Below are 24,228 nucleotides of genomic sequence, written 5' to 3' on the forward strand. Positions count from 1 at the left end.
CTGATAAAAGTGGTATAATCAATTAAAAGAACTGCTTAAGAGGGGAAAATGCAAAAATGGCATCTACAGTACAAACAGTGGGGCTCTTTCTCCCCAACTTGAAGTGTTTGCAGGCTGACTTACTGGATCTCTTGCCTTTCCCCAAAATGTATTCTATTTTCTGTTTCAAGAAAGAGAAATCAGCAAATAGACAGATCAGGTGTTGGAGCAGCAGAGCAGAGAAGACGAGGAAAGGGCTTTAAAGATGTTTACATTACAGACCTACACAGCTACATATCTATATTTTGTCTAAATTGCTGGGTGTGCAATATAAGACTGTGATAAATTAATTCAAACAGAAATAAATTGTGCATTTCTGTAATGTGAAGACAGTAACATTATCCATTCAATATACTGAACCTATATTGAGTGTTTTTAAATTATTATAAAAAGGAAATCGCTTGCAAAGAGATTGAGAACAAATTTGAACAGAAGGTGAAATATCTTGAAGCAAAATTAAATATAAGTTGATCTGATTTTAATAGTGTAATACTGTGCAGGCCAAGAGAACCCCCACCACCCCCCAAAAAATAAATAAATAAATAAAATTTGAAAGTAGCACAGCCACCACAAGTTATAGTCAGAATCATACAGGAGACAGTCTGGACCATAAGTCGCAAAAGTGCAAAGACAAGTTAGTAAAATTTGAAAAAATGGAAATTAAAAATATAAATTCATGCTATTTATAAAGTTTATATTTGCTAGAAATAAAGTAAAGAAGAAAAAGTAAAAGGTGATTAACTTTTAAAATGTTTACAAGCTAAATCTAATACGTAATATATATGTAAACTCAAGTTTTAGGTTTTAGGATCAGTGGGGAAAGCGGGACACCGTTAACTGTCTAAATTTAGATTCTGGGAAATGTCAGCGTATGAAAATGACTGAATGTAAAAACAAGAAGAGGGTGGGTAAATTGTCCATATCCTCCATCAAAAGACTTTCCAAATGGGTACTACAAAAGAAAAAGAAAAAGGAAAGGAGCCATTGAATAAAAAGAAAAGGTGGAAATCATTATGCTAAATAAGTGCATACATACATACAGGCACGCAACAAAGAACACAAAACAGGCTTTGATCGGCAGCAACTCTGCCTGATCCTCTTCCTGCCTGTATTTGTACACATATTTAGCAGAATATATGACATTTTCCCATTTTCTTTGCATTCTAATACTTCCCTCCTTTTTTTCTTTGTATTGTCCACATCCTCAATAAAATATTTTATGGATGCATGCTTCAAAATGTGTCGCTTGTTGCAGGTTAAATGTTACTCTATGAACTAAAAGCGGGACATGACAGCATGGAACGCGTCACAGTCAAATCGAGTTAAAAAACATGTAATTAGATAAGGAGCAGACAGCAAGAGAGTCAAGCGTAGGTACAAAAGAATAGGATATGTATTGCCCTTTAGTTTTAGCTTTAGTCATTCTATTAGTACTTAATAAGCGTGCCTGTACACCACCATTGACACTCAACTCTGTAAACAGCGTGTACGTCCTGTTTACAGCCAGCTGTTGAAACTCACACCACTTTTCTGGACTAAACTGATCTTTTTAGGCATTATCTGATCTCACCTGCTATTGGGTTTCACAGTGTGTGAGCGTGGTTGCCATGGTGATGCAAGTAATATTCTGCTCCGTGATATATAATCAGATACCTATGAGCAGAATACAAAGAGACGTACAAACGGGCAGAAAAAGCTTTTACCAAGCGTGTGAGCCATTACGTGGGAGTATATGAAATTCACACTAGAAAATAAACAATTTACATTCCACTTTTTTACAGTAGTAGGAAGCCATAGTTATTGCCAGTTTGTGCACATAAAAAAAACCTAATGTTCACGCTGTAATATTAAAATAACAAGCCCTCTCCTTAGTAATAGATATCAAACCTTCTGGACATGAAGTATCATTGAGTTCACAGCCTTTGCTTTAATAAAAAAAAACAACACAAATATTATAACATTTCTATGTTCATTTATATATATATAGCTGGAAGGTGCAGAAATTTTACCAGCTTACCAGTTGCACATTATGAGCAAAAAATAAAAATGAAAATTATAAATGTTTTTGATTCTGTAGATGGTACTGTCCCTGTGTCACAATCTCATAGACCTAGGTACCAACTGTATATACTAATCTTTTTCTTTTTTTTTTCAGTCAGTATACAAAAACATACTTTACCATGTTATGGAAATGACGCAATTTGTGCACCATGCAAACACTATCCAACTTTAGAATATCCCTGCCAATTAAACTTCACAAAGAGAAAGCCAAATGTTTTATTCTAAAATGTAATTTTGCTTTTTGTTTTGTTTCTGGAGACAAATTACCATAACCAACTATTACTTTTATTTATTTTTTCTTTCAGTGGACAGCTCCTTCATGTCCGGGCTTTTACGGTTACATACTGAGAGGTTTGAGTTTTCTGTATTTTGTCACTTTTGCGTGTGCAACTACTTACTAAAAAACCTGCTTTGAGTTGGTAAGTAGTATGGATTCGGGGCAAATTTACATTCCGAATTTTTTTTATTTTAATTGCAGCTAGAAATGGAAGTAAAGCTGCTGTTACAGTGCCAACAGGTCTTCCCGCAAACACTCTAATGTGTTAAAACAGATAGAGAGAAGAGAAAGGTCTGTGCCCTAATATTTGGCTTAAATGTTAAAAACTAAACCAGATAACTACATTTAAGTCAACACAATGCCTCAAAATATTATTATATTTTTCAAATAAATAACAGTATAGATTGAAAACAAAAATCAGACACGCAATAAATGTTTTCCTGTCATTCATGTAGTACAATACGCTCACAAGAGAGCTGGGAAACGTCCATTAAATGGGATATTGTCTGGTACGCATGGCTTTATATATTCTGTATTACACACTGTATTTACACCAGCCTTTTCTTTTCTGTCCAGTCTTTATAAAGAAAGGTCCATTCATTGAGGGAAGCTATTGTAAAAGTCACCACAATTAAGGGCTATAAATGGTTCAGGCCCTTGTTTTTCCTGATGTGCTCCCATACGCTGGGATTGAAATGGCTGACACTTCCTACACAAACAGCATCAACACGCATAAACATATACACACACACACACACACACACACTCAAACACACACTCTAATTCTCCGCAGCAGGGAGATATAAAAGAGGAAATCTGGGCAATACAAGCAAAAAGAGAAAAGACACTGAAGCGGGAACCAACAGACGTCAGTCCGACCGATTAATCAAAGCGCGAGTTTGAAAGGCGACAGAGAGGGAGACACCCGACTGTAAGAGTAGTCCTAAGACAGTTTCAGCAGGCAGGCAGACAGGTTGCCTGGCTGCAGATACAAAAGCAGCTTATACGTACAGATACAGTATACTTTACTTTACAGTATATTAGAAAAATGTACAAGATAATATTATTTGAGTACAGGTGACACACTGACTGAAAAACAACAGTTTAAGTTAAAGAGTTTAAGGCTTGAACAGGACAAAAGCAACACCATGTTTGTGTCTATGTGCATGTGTGTGTGTGTGTGTGTGTGTGTGCGTTTGAGTGTGTACATTAGTGCCAGGATCAAAGAGCACTATGGCTTGCTTTCACTTGAGCCATTTGCAACCCTAAATTCTATTAACGCAATACCTACTGTAGGGATGCAAAATGGCAGCCACAGAAAGGCCACTAGAGGGAGCTGTGACATCCAGCAGACGCAGTGTGTGTGTGCGCGCCTCCTTCCATAAGCTTTAGGCTTTAAGGTGGTTTAGTTCATACTAGAGCCTCTTCCTCTTAAAGTAGTCAGCGTACTGCCCTCCCAGGCCTTGGGAGTGCTGCCCGATGTAGGCGCCATCTGATGATGTCACTTCCTGCACCGCCAGCTGAGGGTACTCCCTTTTATGGCCCCTCGTCTGGTTCTAAAGAGACAGAAGTGAGAAGAGGGAAATGAGTTAGAGGTGAAGAAGCTGTGAGTAATAGCACCTAAATGTCTGTCACATGTTTCCCTGTTTTAATGCAATTACTAGTGCTGTCAAACGATTAAAATATTTAATCGCGATTAATCGCATTAATGTCATAGTTAACTCGCAATTAACCGCACATTTTTATCTATTCTACATGTCCCTTGATTCCTTTTTGTCCCATTATTTTTTTTCTCATTTTAATGCTCTTATCAACATGGAAAAGTGGATTGGCTTGCTTTGTGCTTTTGTCGCCTGGCTTTGACGAGGGGGCGGAGCATTGGCATCAGCTGTGTGCTCGGCCATCAAGTGGTATTTCAGACTGGACGTGCTGCGATGATAGCTCAGTTCACCACGACAAAACACACACATCACTTTGGTCTTGTCAATGGAACCATTTGGCAACTTTCCATTCAGAATCTTATTGGCATCCATTTCGGCGTCTCGCGCTCGCCATCCACTCAAAACGTAACGTTAGCCTACTACTCGCCCGGTGTGGTGTTGTAGTTTTTCTAACGTTAATAGTTGTTGCAACAGCATGTGAAAAAAACTACAAAGTTTGCTACGCCAAAAAGAACGTTAATCTCGCGATACAAAAATGGATGCCGTTAAAATGGGTTTGCGTTAACGCCGTTAATAACGTGTTTAACTGACAACACTAGCAATTACAAAAGTAAATTTTTTTTTTTACTTATTTGTTATTTCCTTTTTTCAGTTGTCTTTATTTAGCAGCATCTCCACATTTCTTATTGTTGGAATGTTTGTGTTGTGAATTGTTTAAGAGAGAGAAAATACGTGTTACAAACATGAAGAATTTATTTTTTTTTTTTCCTCAAGCAGAACGGCCCAGTTCAGAATAAGGTATAATATACTACTGGATAATTATTAGTGATGTATTAATGTGTTAATCCCTGTAATGTTGCAGCTGGTAAAGGTGGAGCTAATTTTGATTACTTTATATACTGCTGGGTAGCTTAACCTATAATAACACATCATAACATATCAGTTCATTCATATTGTGTATTAATACTAATAATCAAAATAAATCTGTAAAGTAACCTAAGTTATCAAATAAACACATTAGGGAAGTGTCTTTCTCAAGAGCAGATACAATAAAAAGATGAGATGTAGAAGTATAAAATAGAATAACAGAAATACTCAAGATAAGTACAAGTACCTCAAAATAGTACTTAAGTATAGTAATTGAGTAAATGTACTTAGTTACTTTCCACCACTGCTCACAGATGTACAACAACAGGGTCACATCCTGTATTAATTAGTGTGCATTTTCGCTACTCACGTAGTAGTAGGTGTTCCAGTCGGTGGCGGCAGTGTGTGTGTGTGTGACGGGGCTTGGCGTGGCCGCCGCCGGGTGTGGCGCGCCCAGGAAGCCGGGCATTAATGGCAGGGTGCTGTAGGCTGGGAGCACGGCAGCAGCTGGTAGGACGGCCGGGGGAGGGGCAGCGCCGTTACTGACTGTGTGCAGAGAGACTCCTAGAGGCTTACACACATCTACCTCCTAGAAGAGAGAGAGACACACACACACACACACACACACACACACACACATTGAATGACAGGTGGTTTAATGTCTTAAGACTGGAGGTAAAAATAAAAAAACACAATAAAGAAAATGTTACCCCTTACATTTTAGGGTCCATTTTGTAGACAAAGACTCACATTCTTTCATTTATTCATTCATGTAAACCTTTCTGCCCCCTAGTGGCTATTATGAGACCAACTGATGTCAACAGATAACACACTACACCAGCATCACTCACTCACTCACCTCCTGTCTGTTGTTGTATGGGCTTGTTCTCTTTCTTGTGGTCAACCAGCCAAAACTAAATGGTACAATATCAATTCAACATATTTCCAGTTCAGTTTAATACCTGCATGTCAGAAACCCATCGCACCATTTTCTCCAGGATATCAGTTTCTCCACCAACAGTTAGCTCAGTAGACCAGAATGCAACTCTGGCCACATCTTCAAGCAAACACTTCATACAGACACACAGACACACAGACACATACACACACACGACCTGCTGCAGCCGATAAGCCTGGACCTGGCTGCTCAGGGTGTGTGGAGATGTCTGGTATCAGCTGCTGGGTGCAGAGTGATGTGTTCCCTCTAACAGGGTATTAATGTCTTAGAGAGAGGTCAAAGACAAACCGCATGTAAATACCAACATGGTGCTCTGAGGGCTGCAGCTCAGATCACTTACACCGTCTCCAGGCCAGGGTGTTGTTTGACTTGGTTTTAAAGAGCTTCAGGTTTTGTACGGAGCCCGTCAGTTATTATGGATCAAAATTTCTGATTATTTCTACAAAAATAAATGGTAATTTGTATGCAGGATTTAGTAATGAATTGTCTTAAACTAATATTTTTTTGCCCTTGAAATTTTCCCCTAAAATTAATATTGCTATTCACTAGGGCTGTAAATCAATAAAAAAAAATTAACTAATTAATTGCACAATTTGCTGTAATTAATCGCGATTAATCGCTTTTTTAAATTGAGACTGAAGCTTATAATAATGGATATTTAAATGCTAAATCACTTAACTTTGCAAATATGAAGAAAAAAACAAACAAGGAAAGGTTCTGCTAAGTTCGGAATGTTTAATATCTTTCAGAACAACAGCAGCAACAATTTGGCTTATTTAGTCCTGCTGAAGGCTGCTGAAACGGCTACAAACTGTCTGACTTGAGAGCAGATTTTTGTCACCGTCCCCGGCTGCTGTCGCCTGCTCTCGTCTACTTTACAGGCGAGGCGCAGTTCATCTCCAACGAGCCGAGAGTTCAGTCGGCGGCAGGGCAGTCGGGACTCACCCGGAAATGGCGAGCGGAATGAGGTGATTAGTCTCAAAATCTAACGAAAATCTTCTAAACTGATCTTTGTTGAGCTGAAATGAAGACAGATTCAGCAACTGCACGGCCTATTTCTTGCTTAAAATGTTTTCAGAAACATGTTTCAGTGAACTATCTTAGTACAATATGAGATCGTATTCTGAACGGCCGCCATGACAGTCTGGCTTTGGATTTCCGGAGAAAACAAACCCATGTGACGCGTTCGTCCAATCAGCTGCCGGTTTTCATTACTTGGGCAACAATACAGAGTAGCGCCGCCTGCTGTTATGTAGACGTATTACGTTTCTCAGCCGCCACATGAAGTAAACAAACACAGCTGCGTTAATTTCGTAAATTTTTTTTAACGAGTTAAATATTAAAAAATTAACGCAAAAATTAACGCGTTAATTTTGACAGCCCTACTATTCACTAATTTGAGGAAACAATTAACGTAATACTTTTCTCCCTGGCACATGCTGGACTGGACTCTTGACTGATGAGTGTCTGTGTTTGTGTGTGACATTGACCGTGAAGACATTTTTGCTTCTGGGTCTTTGCCATTTTAGGGTTCTGGGGTTTATGGTTAGAATTATTTTATCATAGTTTTGGTTGGGGTCAGCCGTGTGTGCGTACCTTGCTGGCGTAGGCCTGGGTGGCTGTTGCAGGCTGGGAGTAGTACTGAGTGACTGCCTGCATGTAGGAACTGTAATCCCCATAGGTCGTCACCGGAGGAGCCTGGAACACAAGAGGTTCATTTACAAATTCAGTAGGATCAGTGTTCGAATTTTCCATTTTATCTTTTATAAAGATCCAGGAATGAATCTGTATCTATTATAATTAATACAAAAAAAGGTAAAAATGGAAACTATCAATGCAAACATTCAGTGAAGTGTGTTGTGTATGTGTGTGTGTGTGTGTGTGTGTGTGTGCGTGCGTGTGTGCGTGCGTGCATGCATGCGTGTATGTTTGTTACCTGTGTGTGCTCCTTGCTGTAGTCTGTGGCAGTGTTGTCCTGCTGAGCAGCGGTGCTGTAGGTGTGAGCTTGAGCTTGAGCTTGGTAGTGCTGGTACCACTGCTGCATGGCCTCCTATGGCACACACACACACACACACACACACACACACACACACAAAAGCAAAAGCAAACATCAGATGCAGACAGATGAATGTTTGCTCACTAATTTTCTTGTGTTTGCAGATTTTTTTCACTTTATTTCAGTCATTCTTTGTCATTCATAAATGATTGTTCCTGCCGACAGCTTTTGTTGTTCCTCTCCTTTGTCTCGTCTTTCAAGACAAATTAAACCGACTGTTTTACTGGTTATCTAATCATGATTCATTCGTTTGGAAGAGTAGATTGTAATTAACATTTGAAATTGGGTTTTCATCGTGCTGCAAACATCAGATATGTCACTTGCTGCTGGAGGAGGCATAACTACGACGAGAGCACAGAGAAACGGGGAGAAAGAGATGCAGACAAACAGCCAGGAGGGAAGCTTCATGACTTGTACAGAGTGGAGCGTTAAGAGTGACGGAGGGAGCAGGGACAGATGGAAAGACAGCGCTCTGTGCCAAATCCTGTCTGTCCAAATATCAATACCCATTCTCATCTCTGCCACCCCCTGCCTCCTGTAGTTGCAGCTCACTCTGTCACTGCTGCTCTCATCCATCCACTCATTATGTATCCATCCATCGATCATCTATTCAGCCACCATCCCTCTCTTTAACATTTCAGGCCGAGTGACATAATTGTAAAAAGGCAGACCCATATCCATTCATCCAGCACCATATTTCTTTCATACATTGCATTTCTGTTTAGTGTGTCTGCATCTGTACCTGTGTGTAGGCCTGGTTGTACTGGCTGTAATCAGTGGAGGTATCAGTGCTGTACTGAGCTGTGGTTGTAGCTGTTGCGTTGTGGGAGAAGGAGCCGGAACCCTGGGAGACGATGGGAGCAACCGAGCTGCCGTAAACCCCAGAGCCAGGCTGTCCTCCCTGTGCTTTACTCCCCACTGACCCTGAGCAACAGTGGAGGAGGCACAATGAGTTAGATAATGTTGTGGGAAATCACATTTATGTGCACATTAACATTGCAGAATTTCTCAAAAGAGTACTATTCAAAGGAGGACTATTTTTGGGCCTGGGGCAGTAACTTCCTGATCCTGGTCATCACTGTGAGCTTGAACCATAGATTTTTTTTAGTATTCATTTAACAAGAGTCACATAGTTTTGTCAAAGTCCTATTTTTAATAATAGAGGTGAAAGCGTTCATGTGACAATCTAATGGTAATAATTAGTAAATAATGTTTCCTGTACAAACATTTTTATAAAAAAATGACTTGAACAAAGTGAGCATCTTTAGACTTTATCAATACATGTATAAATGTGCAACAGGAATTGATATGATTTTGCCAGGTGGTCAAAAGTACTGAAAGAGCTACCTTAACACAGCTGATTGCATATACAGTAGGATAAGATAAAAAAAGAATGGTATTCCTTCATTTGTTGTGTGTTTGTGTGCTCACCTTGCATAACCATCCCTGGCATGACACTGGCCAGGTTCAGATAAGGATTGGAGGGCAGTCTCACTTCTTTAGGAGGATCGCCCAACAGAGAGCCCTGACCACTGCTTACCTAAAGAGAGAGAGAGAGACATATTTAAATGGTATTAGTTACAGAGCCATCAGCAGGTCAAAGAAAACAAAAGTCAGTCTGTAAGTTTTACAGCAAGTTGAATTACTGGTCAGTCTGCCCTTCAACCTCTGATCCACCCCTTTGCATCCTTTCTATCCTCACTCTTAACATGGATTTTCAACCACACCAATATACCAACCTCGCTGAAGGTTTTTAATGTTGCATATATTCTGATGAAATGCTGAAGAGGCTGTGGAAACCTGGGAGGATTGTACTCTCTGTTTAATTACACTTTCCCTCCATTAAAAGACACTAGAGAAGATGGCGCTGGGACTTGAATCAGTTCCCCTAAGAACCTTAGCACTGTGATTATCTCTGTACACGGACTTATTTCAGATGAAGCTGTTAGTATAGCAGTGCTTTATATAAACCAGGCAGACAGGTATTCAGTGTGTGTAGACAGGTGTACGTACATAACAGAGCATAAGAGAAGGCCTTGTACTGTATTAGTAAATAAGGGTGAGAGTGAAGTGCATTATTGGAATTTATTGGAATATATATTTAAACTGGGTTGTCCATAAAATGTCACAAAATAGTGAAAATGCCCATCATCAAATAGTAGTTTATCATGGATGTGCATGGGGCTGTAGTTAGACTGATACTCAAGAGTTTGGAAGGTGGTGTCTTAGTTTTTCTAAAACCAAAAACACAAAAGCAAAAGTGTAAAGAATAGATTAAACTGTGTTTTTGTCTGCTTTAATGTTAAGAGTTAACTGGCTAACGACCTACAAAAGTAACAAATAGTTGCTTCCAATGCCACGGAGCACATCGTGATTTAAATGCATTAGTGTGTGGGGCTACAAGTTAAAAAAAGAAAAAAGAAAAACATTCAGGACTAGCATACTGGAAGCCAACCATGGATGTTATTAGGCTAACGTTAGCAACTCTGTCCTGCTCTTTGAGTCTGGTTCTCTGGAATAAACAGTTTTCAAAAGTCTTCCTTTCCATTATTATTTTCTTTCCATTTTAAGGTTATGTTTAAAGGAAGATGTCTCATCTTAGAAATGTCTTAATGTACTTTGAGTTAATCCTGTTATAATTTTGAATATATTAAGTAATATGGATCTTGTGAAAATACGTGTGTTAAACTGATTGCTTCTCCATATAAATCTGTTGATTAAATGTCAGTATGATAGTGATGGGAAAATTATGTTATCTTATGTGTTCGAGCAGCCTAACAGTCAAATTAAATAAATTCAGATATAGTGAAACTTAAAATCTGTATCTCAAGTTACAAAGGGATGAAACTCTCTCTCGTAACCTCCCCGAGACCGGCCTTAGGACAGGCCGGTTAAAACACACAGACAGCGACTCTTCTCTTACTCTCTTATCTCTCAGTTTTCTTATTATCTTACTCTTATCTTCTCTTATTATCTCATGCTCTTAATCTCTTGCTCTCTTCCTCTTATTCACTCATCTTCTTATTGTCTCCTTAGCTCAATTTTCACTTAATTCTTCTTTTTTGTTCATTTTTGGCTTCTCTTATATTCGTTTTACATGCTGTTTTTACGCCTTTTCGTGCCTTTTTGCTACCTTACGCTTTTGAATTAGAATCTATAAAGGCCTCCCCCGCTACTTTAGTTATACTGACAGTTTTGACATTTTCACATTTTGAAGCTCATCATCTTTTTGAAGTTTCTCTAAAAAATCCAATCTGAGAAACCTAACTTTCTGTTTTCTTTTTCTCACCTGTGAACTCAGAACTTTTGTTTGATAAATGATAAATCGAAGAGCTTTTTATTCAGCCACGTGAATCGTTGTTGGAAGTATTAGAACAAAGTTTAACTCCAAAGAGAGACAACTTCATTTTTGAACCGAGTCATCAGCTCGTCTTCCGCTCTTCTGAGCTTGCTCGTCTACCTGTAGCGGCCACTTTCCGGCTTAAAAGGACTTTCACTGCAAGTACCTGGGCACAGCCAACACAAACCGACGCATCATTAGCTGGTGTTACGGAAGGCCAAGGAGGAGTCTGACTGTCTTCTGTGTATCCATCGACCCGGGTCGGAGGCTGTAGCCCTAGAGTCCACGCTACTGAATGAGTAAGACAAGCCAAACAAACAGCTGACCCCTTTGTTGAGCATAAACAGGTTAAATTAGTTATAATTCGTTAATCAACCTACCTTTTTCTTCCGTTTTCCTTATCCGTTTGAATCCATTTTCCCATCACTAGTAATATATCAACTCATAATGTGATAACTATCATTTATTCTGTTTACTGATTCTAGTTGCATGTATGTGATGCTATTATTCTTATTATGTATTAATAAACCCTTTTTCTTATTGATAGTTGTTGTCTGTCTATCTTATTCATGAACAGAATTCTGTGTCAATACACGGTTACGTATCACGGCTTTCAATTTGAGACTGAAATATTACATTTTGACTGAAATATAATTGGTGATTAAAGTACATTATATTCTATATTTGAGGAAATTTCCTTCAAATCTGAGTGTCAAAAAATGGAGTGGTGCCCTATAATTCACGAGTGCAAATAACTATACTGATTTATAAGTGATTATAGATTAACATCCAATATCAAAATCTAATACTGTACATGTGTAGTGAACAACTGATTTACGCTACAGGAGGGACAGTGGGGTTATATGGCCCGGTGGTGGGTGGGTGGGTGTGTGTGTGTGTGTTTGTGCATGGGTGGGTGTGTGTGTGTTTCTGTTTTCTCTGTGCTCACCATGCTAGCCAGGGGGTAGCCATCTGAGCTGTGGCGCTGGCCTGTTGACGTATAAACTCCTCCAGGGGGTTTGGGTGGAGGTGGGCCGAGGCCTGAGTGACTTAAACCCAAGGAATAGCACTGTTCCTGCAGATGGGAGCTCACCATGGTCCCGGGAGGAGCTGGCTGCCTGTCACAGGAGATGGAGGAGGAAGAAGAAGAAGAGGAAGCAGAAGGGTTTGTGGAGATAGAATGGGTGCTGTTTAGTTCTCCCCCTCCAGCTCGACCATGGAGGTATGGCATCACACCTGCTGCTGATACCACTACTGTGGCATTGTGGGATGGCATTGACTCCTGGCCCAGCTCTGTAAGAGGAAAGCAAGGACAGAGAAGGAAAGGAGAAGACAGGTAAGAATAGGAAAGGAAGAGGAAATGAAAAGAAAGGAAAAAAAGGAAAGCAAAGGAACAAGGAAACAAGAAGAAACAAAGTGAAAGTTAAGAAAAGGAAAGAGAAAGAAAGGACAAAGGAAAGGAAAAGATAGAAAACAACAGAAAGGAAAGGTGAAGAAATAAAATAAAAGGAGGCAAAAGGTACAAAAAAAGGAAACAAGAAGAAACAAAATAAAGTTAAGGAAAGCAAAAGATAGGAAAGACATACAAATATAGCACAGAGCAACAATGTAAAATAAATTATGTAAAGGGAAATGAAGGCAAGGAGAGGAGAGATGCCAGATAAACATCTGAAATGTTTTTTACTAACAACCATCAGCGCCTCTGTCTCCTCTGGACTGAGACAAATCACTCAGGTAGGCCGGAAACTGAGAGCTCAGCCCGACCGTCTCTGCAGAGCCAGTTGTAATATCTGAGAATGGGTTTCCTGCTCGCACATCATCACTTATCATGTTTATTTACAGCCCAGCACTTTGCTCCACACTCCCAATCTTTCACTCACTCCAGGGTTTAATAAACACAAATATGTACACACAAGCACATAATTTAAATATTGTCTCACACACTAAAGGTGAACACACACACACACACACACTTATTATAAATCCAATATTGCTGTGACAAACGTCCCCCACAGCACAATAACAGAACTCTAAAAAGTCTTAAGCTAACAATTGCAGCAGACACATGCGCTGATAAAAGCCACACACATACACCCCCCCCCCCACACCCCCAGATGAATGTTTGCTCAGTCATTTTCTTGTCTTTGCAGATTTTTTGAGAGACCTCCACTGTGATATATGTTTGTATCTGTGATATGTCATTTCCATTTAAAACAACACAGCTTTTCTCAGCTTGAGATTTGAATCGTACACAGTAATGTACAACTGTGAGGCATTCAGGAATCTGCAGAGGAATCTGCGAGGGGCAACCCCGACACCCAACATTAACATAGTATGATTCAAGGTTGTTTACATATCCGTTTACAGATATATCACCCTCTTCTTCTGTGTTTACATCCTTTTACTGTCCAAAAATAACCAACTGCTACACATCAAATAAAAAAATTACACTTTCAGTAAGAAGTGGCCATTTTAATGAGATAGAGAGACACCTGAGAAAATACAAATACTCTGTGGGATACTGACGCATACTGTATGTACTCTCTTTACTGCTTGAAACAGGTGGTTAACAAAAACACTGGTGAGGGACGTACTGCAGGTCTCATTATTGTCTTACTAGTTTGCAGTAATGACACCAAGCCATTTGACGAGGGCTTACTGATACTGGGTGCTGCTCACCTGTTGGGGAGTCTCCCAGGAGGCCTTTCCCCAGCGACACAAGGCCTGGAGGCCGCAGAGACAAAGCTTTCTGCATCAGCAGCCTGGACGGGTCCCCGAGCAGACTGGAGACCTGTGGAGGAGAGATGTAATATAGAGATTATGTAAAGAATGAAGGAGAAAAAGGTGGAGTGAAAAAGTTATCAAAAGAAAGAAAGGGAGATGGTGAAGAGAGAACAGAGATACGAGAGATGATGAGGGAGAGATAAGGATAACTGTGAGTATCAAACATACAGTGTAAATTACACTGCAGAAGAAAAGCACCAACTCTATGTTAAATGCATCAGAATGTATTAGCATTTCTTCTTTTTTACATTCTCCTCTTCACTTACAATTGTATATATTATTTGGAAAGCCAGAGGACATTATTATTTTTTATTATTAAGAAAAACAGTGGGAAAGAAAAAGCCATGATGTAGAGTTTTAATAAATGGGGGGTGATGAAGGGTCAAAAAGAATGTCTGGATTTTTAATTTCTCATCATAAGCCACTGTGACTTTTAACGTTCACCTAAGCAATTAAAGAAAACACCAGAGACATTTTAAAATATGCAAATCAAAATACGGAGGCACACTTTAACACCTCAAGGTCTTCCTTTTAAACAGAGGAGAAGTACTGTAATCAGGTTTCGTGATTTTTGGGGGTTGATTAGTTTCATTATGTATTAAGTGCTGAAGATGAAAATGTAAGAGCACATATGCACCATGCCCACAACTATGTTTGACCCTCACCACTAACCTATGCAAATGAACACATGCACACACGCACGCACACGCGCACACACACACACACACACACACACACACACACACACACACACACACACACACACACACACACACACACACACACACACACACACACGCCTTACGTTGCTGAGGCGTTTGTCTTTGATGTGAAGAAGCTGTTGCTGTGCGAGCTGCATGTGCAAGAGATTCTGGAGGACTAGTCCATTACCCAGCATAGCATTCTGCAAGGTAAAGGAAAGTAGACATTATGGTTACAAACACACACACACACACACATACACACACACACACAAGTATATAAATCCCACACAGGTGTTGATGTTATTGTGACCTGGTGTGCTTTTCCCAGTGTGAGCAGAGCTGTGGTGAGAGGAGGTCTGAGGAATGGCAGGCTGGTGTGACGTCCGTACTTCCCTAAAAACACAGACAATAAATTCATCAACCAGTGCTTCTCACTGTAATTTTTTATTACAAGTGTGTTAAGCTCCCTGCATAGCTGTGATAAAGACAACCTGCCTGCTGAGGAACCTAATGAAATGGTTACAGCAGTGCATGTTTGTGCACCAATAATTGTCTTTTCTTACAAAAAGAATCAAGTACTGAACATGCAATCGTTTCCTTCTGCTGTTAATACTGATCAAGTCTTGAGGAAGAAGAAGCACCGCAAAAGTTGGCATTTTACAACAGTTTCAACACCCGCTGTGGCTTTCATTGTAATGCTGAAGAATTTGAATTGATCCGATGTTGAAAATGAGCAGTTACATTGTATTTTCTTCCATCAGCGGACACATAACAATAAATCCTCTTGCTTCCCAAATCACCATGGCAACAACAAGAAGCAATTTTTGCATTGACTTCATTGATTATAACTGAATGGCTTGTTGCTTTTAAGCTAGGAGTGAAAAAAACTACCGAAAATATATTTAAATTGATCAGGGTTTGCCAACATTAACACACATTAGCACATTTTCAAGCAAGGCTTTTCTCACCTTCAGGCCATTGCCACACTTCAACTACGCACATACAATACACACACTTTCTTTGGCTGTGTTCTTTCTCTGAATCATAAGGCCTCCTCATAATAAATGTAAGCGTCAATGCTAATGGTAGCTTCCTCCTGACTAGGTAGAGAAGTTTAACATTTAATCAGGGTCCTAATTTTAGACTTTAATTGTGCGTGCTCTTCTTTAAGAGAGCTTCCCCCACCTCCCTCATCATCTCCCCTTCCTGTTCTCATTTGTTCCACTAATGTCACATGATTACATTTTAATACCTGATTAGCCATTCATCAAATAATGAAGCCGTCGACGAGGTGATAACAGTATATAGGAGCAGACGTGTATGAAGTACTAGAGACCCACACTTGAGTAAAAGTACAAGTGCTCTATGAAAAAAGTGACTTGAGTAGAAGTTGAAGTGCTCGTTAAGCACCACACTTAAGTAGAAGTACTAAAGTATTCAAAATCTTTTGTACTTAAGTATTGCAAATAGTTTATTTTAAAATCTACTACTCAAGTACTGAAAGTAAAAGTACAAGTATTGTGTTATTTAGTTATTAAAGAAAGCAGTCAAAAAGTTTGAATATCATATTGTTTATATTATTTCAAATGTTTAGCCTAAGGCTGCAGCCAAAGGAATTAACAAATATTAAATATATTATATTATAATAAAAATAACAAATACTGAAATAAAATGTAAAATTATCCCACTGTGCAAATGAACATCCTCTCCAGCACAGTAATGATTAAAGCCCCAAAAAACATATCACACACTAGCTAGTAACGTGTGATGTACAGGAAAGTTAGCAAGCTAGCAAAATACAGATAAACTAGCAGCTTCACATCCCAGGGTCAAACGGTTAGCGATATTTTTTTCCCCCACTATGGCCACTCCAAGACTTGCCCTTCAATAGCTACTATTGGCTAGGCTTCAATGCTTACGCAAGGTAACGTAACCTGATTTGTTCAGGTCCTATCCCCTGACCAATCGGCTATTGAGAATGTGGAGATGACGTCACTACACAGCGCCCTGCCCCTTTCCGCCATTTTGGGAGGATACCCGCCAAAACCGTTCATTGTTTGTATTGGTAGCAGAGGAGGTTGTTGCAATTCCTCATTATTTTTAAATGCCTGGAAAACACTGCTTTGTAAAAAAAAAAAATGCTCCAGTGTCTCACACAATTGTCGTGGAAACCATAGGAGGTGGGTGTTCAAGTTTTTTTGTTTCCCTACATGGAAAAAGCATGAAGGAGAGCATGTCTCCGATGTGACAAGGAGACGTCGGATTTCTTGGGTTGCTGCAATTAGAAGAAAGGACCTTTCTCTGGTCCAGCACAGAGACACCACACTGAAGGGAAAGGATCCCTACAGAGATATACTTTTTAGTTAAAGAGTAAGATCCTTTTAGTTTAACATGAAACAGCCCCGAAATCACCATCACCAAACTCCACCAGACTCCATGTAAATAATCAGTACTTTTAGCGTGTATAGAGCCTGCATATTTTCACATGTAAATGGGTGAATTAAGGGTTTATTTCAACCAAACCAGACTGGTGATTGTTGGAACAGTGGAAAGATGAACCAAGACGGCTTTTGATAATTTTATTTAGTTTCTGTCCACTTTGAATGAAGTGTGTTTTACGATGATATAAGTACTGATTATTTACATGGAGTCTGGTGGAGTTTGGTGATGGTGATTTCGGGGGTGTTTCACGTTAAACTAAAAGGATCTTACTCTTTAACTAAAATGTCTATCTCTGTAGGGATCCTTTCATAATGTTGTCAGACACTTAGAATAATAATCAAGTTAAGAAAAGAGTCTGTCAGCGGCAAAAACTGAACTTTTAGTGGACACTAACTGACACTAACTGATTAATATACTGGACCATTTTCAGAGATTATTGTTTCCTATCAGTTTGTCCCCGTAAGGGCCCTTTTCTTTTGCTGCCTTCTTCTTAATTTTCTCGTAATTTCTCTGTTTAAACCATGGATGTATTAAGAGAACAAAACGCCTTAATGATAATTCCTTGAGCCGTCTTTTCCAGCTCCGTGTCTGTGTCGCTCTGACACTGTTGCCAGCGTAGGATCCCAAAATGGTGGATGGGCTCAGACACCTTCCAAATCGTGACGTATGTCCTCATTCTCAATACTAACCTTAACCCGTTTGAAGACATGTCAACACTGATTGTAAGAGTTGTAAATTCAGAATGTGTAAGTCTTAACATCAAGGTCCATTTACTAGCTTGTTCTCTGAGCTTTTGACCACATCAAACAGACTTCCTCAGCAGATGTTATGTTACAGTATAGTCATGTTATTGTTTCCTATCCTTTAAAATCATATACTTTTATGTGATTAAATTTTTTCTAATTGTCTTCATTTGTTGTTTCGAATGCAAACACAAAGAAAGCGGAAGGTGAGGGACATTCGGCCGAAAATGAGGGACATCCAGCGGAACCTCCGGCAGCACCGGAACAATCCCGTAAATGAAACTTCGTCGACATAGACCAGGCAAGGCCCAATCTTGCCTGGACCCTTCATTAATATCTCCTTACAATCACACTTCTGTCATTTCATTGCACGTGTGGTAATCTGTTCCTCAGACCAGACCTTTAACTTCAAAGGCATGTGTTACATCTCCTGTTGTGCCAGTGGATCTCTATCAACTCTCCTCTCTAGTGCACTCCAATCTATTCAGCTCTTAAAAAGTATGTCAGAGAAAGCTAGCGCAATGTCGTTGCACACTAATAGCCCAAGGTGTTGTACATTACATGACATATGCTGATGAAGGTCATTATGTATAATTCAGTGGGCTAAAAGAAATCATGAAAAAAATATTGGGTATATTACAAATTCAGACTTTGTTAAAATAATGTCTGTATATCATAACTTCTGGAAATGAAAAGCTGATCCATGCAGCAGCACATACCTCCTCTTTTCCCAGTGTGGTACGGCCTCATGAGGATCTGCAGGGCAGCAGGGTTGGTCACACTGGTTAACAGCTGGGCGAGGTTGGGTTCTGGTAGCAGACCTTTCCTATTACTCAGAATCTGGAGATCACAAAACAACACGCAGGCACATGCACACAAACACACACACACACACACACACAGAGAAGGAAGAGTGAGACTGTGCCTGTGTGTGTGTGTGTGTGTGTGTGCGTGTGCGTGTGGTGTACAGTATGTGTTTTGATCTTGTCATTAGGAGTCCCTGATGGCTGTAGTAATCATTACACTAGTTTACATCAGCGGCATATGTCTGCAATGTCAGCAGAAGGGATTTGAACTGGGAGACAATGAAAAAAAAGTGGAAAAAAGAGAAAGGGACAGAGCAGTTTGAGAAACACGAAAGGGGCAGAGGAGGATAGGGACGGGGAAAAGAGATGTAAAAAAAACAAGGCAGCAGAAGAAATGGGAGGAAAAAGTAACTTCAATTAAAAAAACTTAAGGAACAAGTAAAGGCCACCTTTCAGGCATTTCAGACACTAATTTGTTGACATGTTTACAAAAAACCTTGACTTTTTCTGTAAAAATTGTGGCAATCTGCTGCAATCTTGCTGAGGTAAGAATAAAAAGAAATCACACTGAGAAATGGCACAAACAAGACAATCTTACATATTTTAGTGTGCAGTGAGCAAACCAATCCCAGGAGAAAAGCAAATCAGATTTTGAACACCTTATATCAAAGGTATAACCATGGTTTCAAATTGTATTTCTAATAATATTGTTATTTGTTGCTAAATTCTCAACAATCAAAGCATCATTAAGTTGAGCAAAAACAATAAGATAACGACTATTTTTTTAGGAATCTAACCCTAAAAAACTCAGCTAATCTTCTTCAGGACTGTGTTGGTGTGGTTTGATCAGGTTTGATTGACAATGGACACACACAAACACACACACACACACACACACACACACACACACACACACACACACACACACACACACACACACACACACACACACACACACACACACACACACACACACACACACACAGTTTATGGAAGATGGTATATTCATGAAAAGAAGCTCATATGGAAAATTGAGTTTCAGGACCTTAAAATACTTCAGTGATCTATGTGTGAAAACCAAATTATATAAGATAGATGAACCAAGAAATGTTACAGACTCTACATTTGAAAGGGGATACAGACAGGAGGGAGAGCAGCTATCTAATTTTAGCATTGGACCAGTTTGCACTCTTACAAAAGTAATGTAGCTCATATATCTTGGAAGTCTCTTCCTCTTCTAACTGAAATATGTCGTTTGAAATTGATCACAGAGATTATTTTTTAATGCAAAGTTACAGTTTTTAATTCACATTTTTTAAAGATGATTCTTTTGGCATTTTTCAGCTTTATTACACAGCTGTTGTATAAAGACAGACAATGAGGGAAATGAGTAAAGAGAGGGGTATGACATCCAACAAAGGGCCCCTGATGGAATTGGAGCTGGTATATGGTTTGCGTCTTAACCAGGTATAAACCATTCATCTACCAGGGGGTTAAGGTGTTTAAAAATGTCACTGGATTGTAAACAGAGAGGAAAAAGGTGTCTGTGCCACTGCTACTAGAGTTACTAGCTTGCAGCTCCACCTCTGATGTGTCTATTTAGCACTGCTCACTGACTTGTTTCAGCCTGCTTGTTTGGTGTTGCCCAGACTTCAGTTACTTTGTGTTTTGTATTTTATGTGTCTCACAATGTTGTTGTAGCTGCATGTTCTATTTAATTCTCTACTTAGCACACATGTGTGTTTAAAACGTATATTTATTTTGACATGAGAAGAATCTTGTGAAACTAAACAGATCTTTGCTGTCTTACATTTAATCGAAAAACATACTGTAAGGCACATCCTCAAATAATTTAATCATTCATTACGCTGCGAAATTTAATTCAACAGACTCAAATGAAATCCTATTGAATTAGACTGTGTCAAATCAAATGGATCAGCCCTTGTAGATCCTCCTCAGCACTGACAGTGTGGCGGCAGGGCTCGCTGTCTGGCATGAAGACACTGCTATTTAAAACAACATTAGCAGGATGGTGATATTTCCTCCTCGTCTGCCCCTGAGGTACAGCATGACTTCAGCTCAAGTCAACCTTGTTTCCTCCCTGTCACATCCTGAAGAGAGAGCATTAGTGACGGGGATGGAGCAGGTCTGACTCCAGCCTGTCAGGAAGAGAGGAAGAGTCTGGTGCACACATACAGTACGGTATGTGTATTTGTGTGTTATAGCCGGGAAAACTGGGTGTGTGTGTGTGTGTGTGTGTGTGTGTGTGTGTGTGTGTGTGTGTGTGTGTGTGTGTGTGTGCGCTGATGTTGAACAAGGCCAGTCGAAGCTGACAGCGTCTTTTAAGGGAAGAGAGAGGAGGAGGACAGGAGGAGGAGGACAGCTCTCTCATTTCTTTTCTTTCTGCTGGAGAAAATGTCAGCATGCATCAGTCTGTTTGGCTACTGGCAGAAAATCCAGCCACACACCCACACACACTCCAGGGAGGTAAGGGAGCCGCGAAGAAGGGGAGGCGAGAAGGGGAGGCGAGAAGTGTCGCGTAAGGAGAGGGATGCAGGCAGAAAAAAAGGAGGAGGGAGGAGGTGGCCATCTGGTTCTCAGCGTTCACACTTCCATTCACTAATGGGAGAAATGAGAGAATTGCCTCAGAGAAGAACTGTAGCCAGGAGTAGGTCTTGATCTCTTTCTGAAGGTCTGATGTTTCTGCTGCTCACATTCACTGCAATAATCTTAAAAAAAAAAAAAAAAAAAAAAAGCCTCTGGGTACTAATGTAACCTTGCATTCCTCACAGTTTCAAACGTCTTCTGTCTCTCCACCTCTACCTCATCCTTCCCTTTTCCTTCTGAACCAATCCGCCCTTTTCTTTCACTGAGTTTATATCCTCCTTCCTCCTCATGTCTGTTTATCTTCCTCAGCTAATTTATTCAGAGACACATACTATCTCAATGTCTTTTCATTCTCTTTGTTGCAATTCCGTCTCTGTGACCGTTGCTGCTCTGCTTTTCAACCTGTTATTTTTAACCCATTCATCTCAAGGCCACAATCTCTTTTACCTGCAATCTGATAATTCTTGCTCTGCAACAGTCGGGAATAAAATCATAGAGAATACAGAAGTCAGTATCTAAAGTGGTAGTGTAGCAGTTTGAAATTTATGAATGAATTATTATCTCACCCCTACTAATGCACGTGTTGGTACAGTATATTGTTTCAATATTGGCGTAACAGCGTTGCAGTTTAGGTCTTTGAAAGCTACAAACTCTGACTTTTAATTGTAGCCCTCCATACAGTAAGCCCAATTAGTGTAATATAAAATATTTATCATCAGATGCGAGTAAAGCAGCAAGCTGTTATGGTTTTCCATGGCTTATGGGTTATTCATAATGAACCATAAACCTGCAGTTCATGTGAAAATATAATTGTGGCTTTCAACGTGACAGGACCAAAATTGTTGTAAATTGTGCCTATAGGCTGTTAAATGTGCATAACACAGCTAAATTACCACTGACATTGTGAATGAGTGCCATTATTAACGTGGGAGTATTATACAATAATAAGGAAACCTAGTAAAGCTACAGTACATTCTAATGTATGTGTTTAGTGTAAAGGCTCACAGTGAACACACGGATTACAAGACACTGCTATCACAATAACGAAGAAACAAGAAATACATCTATAAAAATATTAGATGAAAAATACAATCTACTATCTTTTTCTCATTTCACTTTACCATCTACCAAGACAACTAGCATTTACCAGTTGATTGGTGGATTAACAACTATCATCAACAATCTAATCAGCTGGTGAAGATACTGTATATTCAGTCAGTTCCCTCTCAAGCAACAACCACTATTTCTATGAGTCACAGAGAGGAAGAGAGACAGATGGAAGTGTGTGAATGAATCGAGACATTTAAGTCTATGGCAACCCCACGTTGCAATGCAATTTCAATTAAAAACCAACATGTATCTAATATTTGTGGCAAGTATTGCCTGCCTCTCTCACTCCTTCACAAACACACAAACTTATTAGTACTCATGCGATTGGTTTTAATTGCAGAAGCATCCATCCATCCATCCATCCATCCATCCATCCATCCATCCATCCATTCAATCTGGGGTTGACTCGCGGGGGCAGCAGCTTCGGCAGGGGAACCCAAACTTCCCTTTCCCAAAGCCACATTGCAAAAGCATTGAGCCTGTAATGTTTGTAGCTAGATTCTGTACATGTGAGTACATAGTTATCTATTAATCCATGTACTTATGAAGATTAACTTTAAAAGTACTGTTCCTTTTCCACACCTGATGACTAGCATTTTACTTTACATCCTGTGTGTGAATGTCTGATGCATCTATTTGAATTTGTGTGTGTGTGTTTTTTTGTTTGAGTGTCTTACTGCATCGTGAGTTTGGTTTATTTTAAGCAGCAGGAGACAATGGAGAAACCCAGTCAGTCTATATACTATTTCAGCCAGAGGGTATATGTATGTGTATATGTTTATCAGATATATGTTCGCTGGATGTCCAATAACCAGTTGGCACTGGTTTCACAATTAGCATGTCTGCTTGTTTGTGTGTTCACATATAAACAGACGTGTATAAAGTACTAGAGACCCATACTTGAGTAAAAGTACTCTATGAAAAAAGTGACTTGAGTAGAAGTTGAAGTGCTCTTTAAGCATCACACTTAAGTAGAAGTACTAAAGTATTCAAACATTTTTGTACTTAAGTATTGCAAGTAGTTTATTTTAAAATCTACTACTCAAGTACTGAGAGTAAAAGTACAAGTATTGTGTTATTTAGTTATTAAAGAAAGCAGTCAAAAAGTTTGAATATCATATTGTTTATATTATTTCAAATGTTTAGCCTAAGGCCGTAGCCAAAGGAATAAACAAATATTAAATATATTATATTAAAAATAACAAATACTGAAATAAAATGTACAATTATCACACTGTGCAAGTAAAATGAACATCCTCTCCAGCACAGTAACGATTAAAGCCCCCAAAAACGTATCACACACTAGCTAGTAACATGTGTGATGTACAGGAAAGTTAGCAAGCTAGCAAAATACAGATAAACTAGCAGCTTCACATCAAAGAGTCAAACGGTTAGCGATATTTATTCCCCACTATGGCCACGCCAAGACCTGCCCTTCAATAGTTGCTATTGGCTAGGCGTCCATGCTTACGCAAAGTAACTTAACCTGATTTGTTCAGGTCCTATCCCCTGACCAATCGCCTATACTAACCTTAACCACTCGATGTCAAATGCCTAACCCCAACCAATCGACCACTATGGCGACGCCAAGTGGGTCTTGGCGTCGCCATAGTGGGATTCGTAATTTTGCAAACGGTTAACATTCAGTACTCACTGCAGACTGAAACTACTCAGGAATAGCTTAATCTGCTGCAATAATAGCTAAATATAAAGAGTACAAACTTACATCGTCTCTGACTTCTGAACGGGCAACCGTAATGAAAAGAAACATGA

At 39.5% G+C, this 24,228-nt stretch overlaps 1 protein-coding gene across 1 annotated transcript in view; it reads right to left on the minus strand.

Moving 5' to 3' along the window:
* The window catches only part of raver2 (ribonucleoprotein, PTB-binding 2), a 104,729-nt gene that overhangs the window by 2,851 nt on the left and 77,650 nt on the right, over positions 1-24,228 (minus strand). Inside the window, exons 7-17 of the mRNA XM_028586835.1 lie at positions 18,652-18,772; positions 15,058-15,140; positions 14,849-14,947; positions 13,939-14,050; positions 12,209-12,552; positions 9,351-9,459; positions 8,662-8,843; positions 7,800-7,913; positions 7,460-7,561; positions 5,276-5,494; positions 1-3,933 (exon numbers count right to left, since the gene is read on the minus strand). The exon at positions 1-3,933 is cut by the window's left edge and continues 2,851 nt beyond it. Coding sequence (XP_028442636.1) covers positions 3,793-3,933; positions 5,276-5,494; positions 7,460-7,561; positions 7,800-7,913; positions 8,662-8,843; positions 9,351-9,459; positions 12,209-12,552; positions 13,939-14,050; positions 14,849-14,947; positions 15,058-15,140; positions 18,652-18,772 — 1,626 coding nt within the window. The 3' untranslated portion in view covers positions 1-3,792. The remainder of the gene's footprint in view (positions 3,934-5,275; positions 5,495-7,459; positions 7,562-7,799; positions 7,914-8,661; positions 8,844-9,350; positions 9,460-12,208; positions 12,553-13,938; positions 14,051-14,848; positions 14,948-15,057; positions 15,141-18,651; positions 18,773-24,228) is intronic.

The sequence above is a fragment of the Perca flavescens genome, chromosome 9 (genome assembly GCF_004354835.1).
Source record: "Perca flavescens isolate YP-PL-M2 chromosome 9, PFLA_1.0, whole genome shotgun sequence".
Classification (NCBI taxonomy): Eukaryota; Metazoa; Chordata; class Actinopteri; order Perciformes; family Percidae; genus Perca; species Perca flavescens.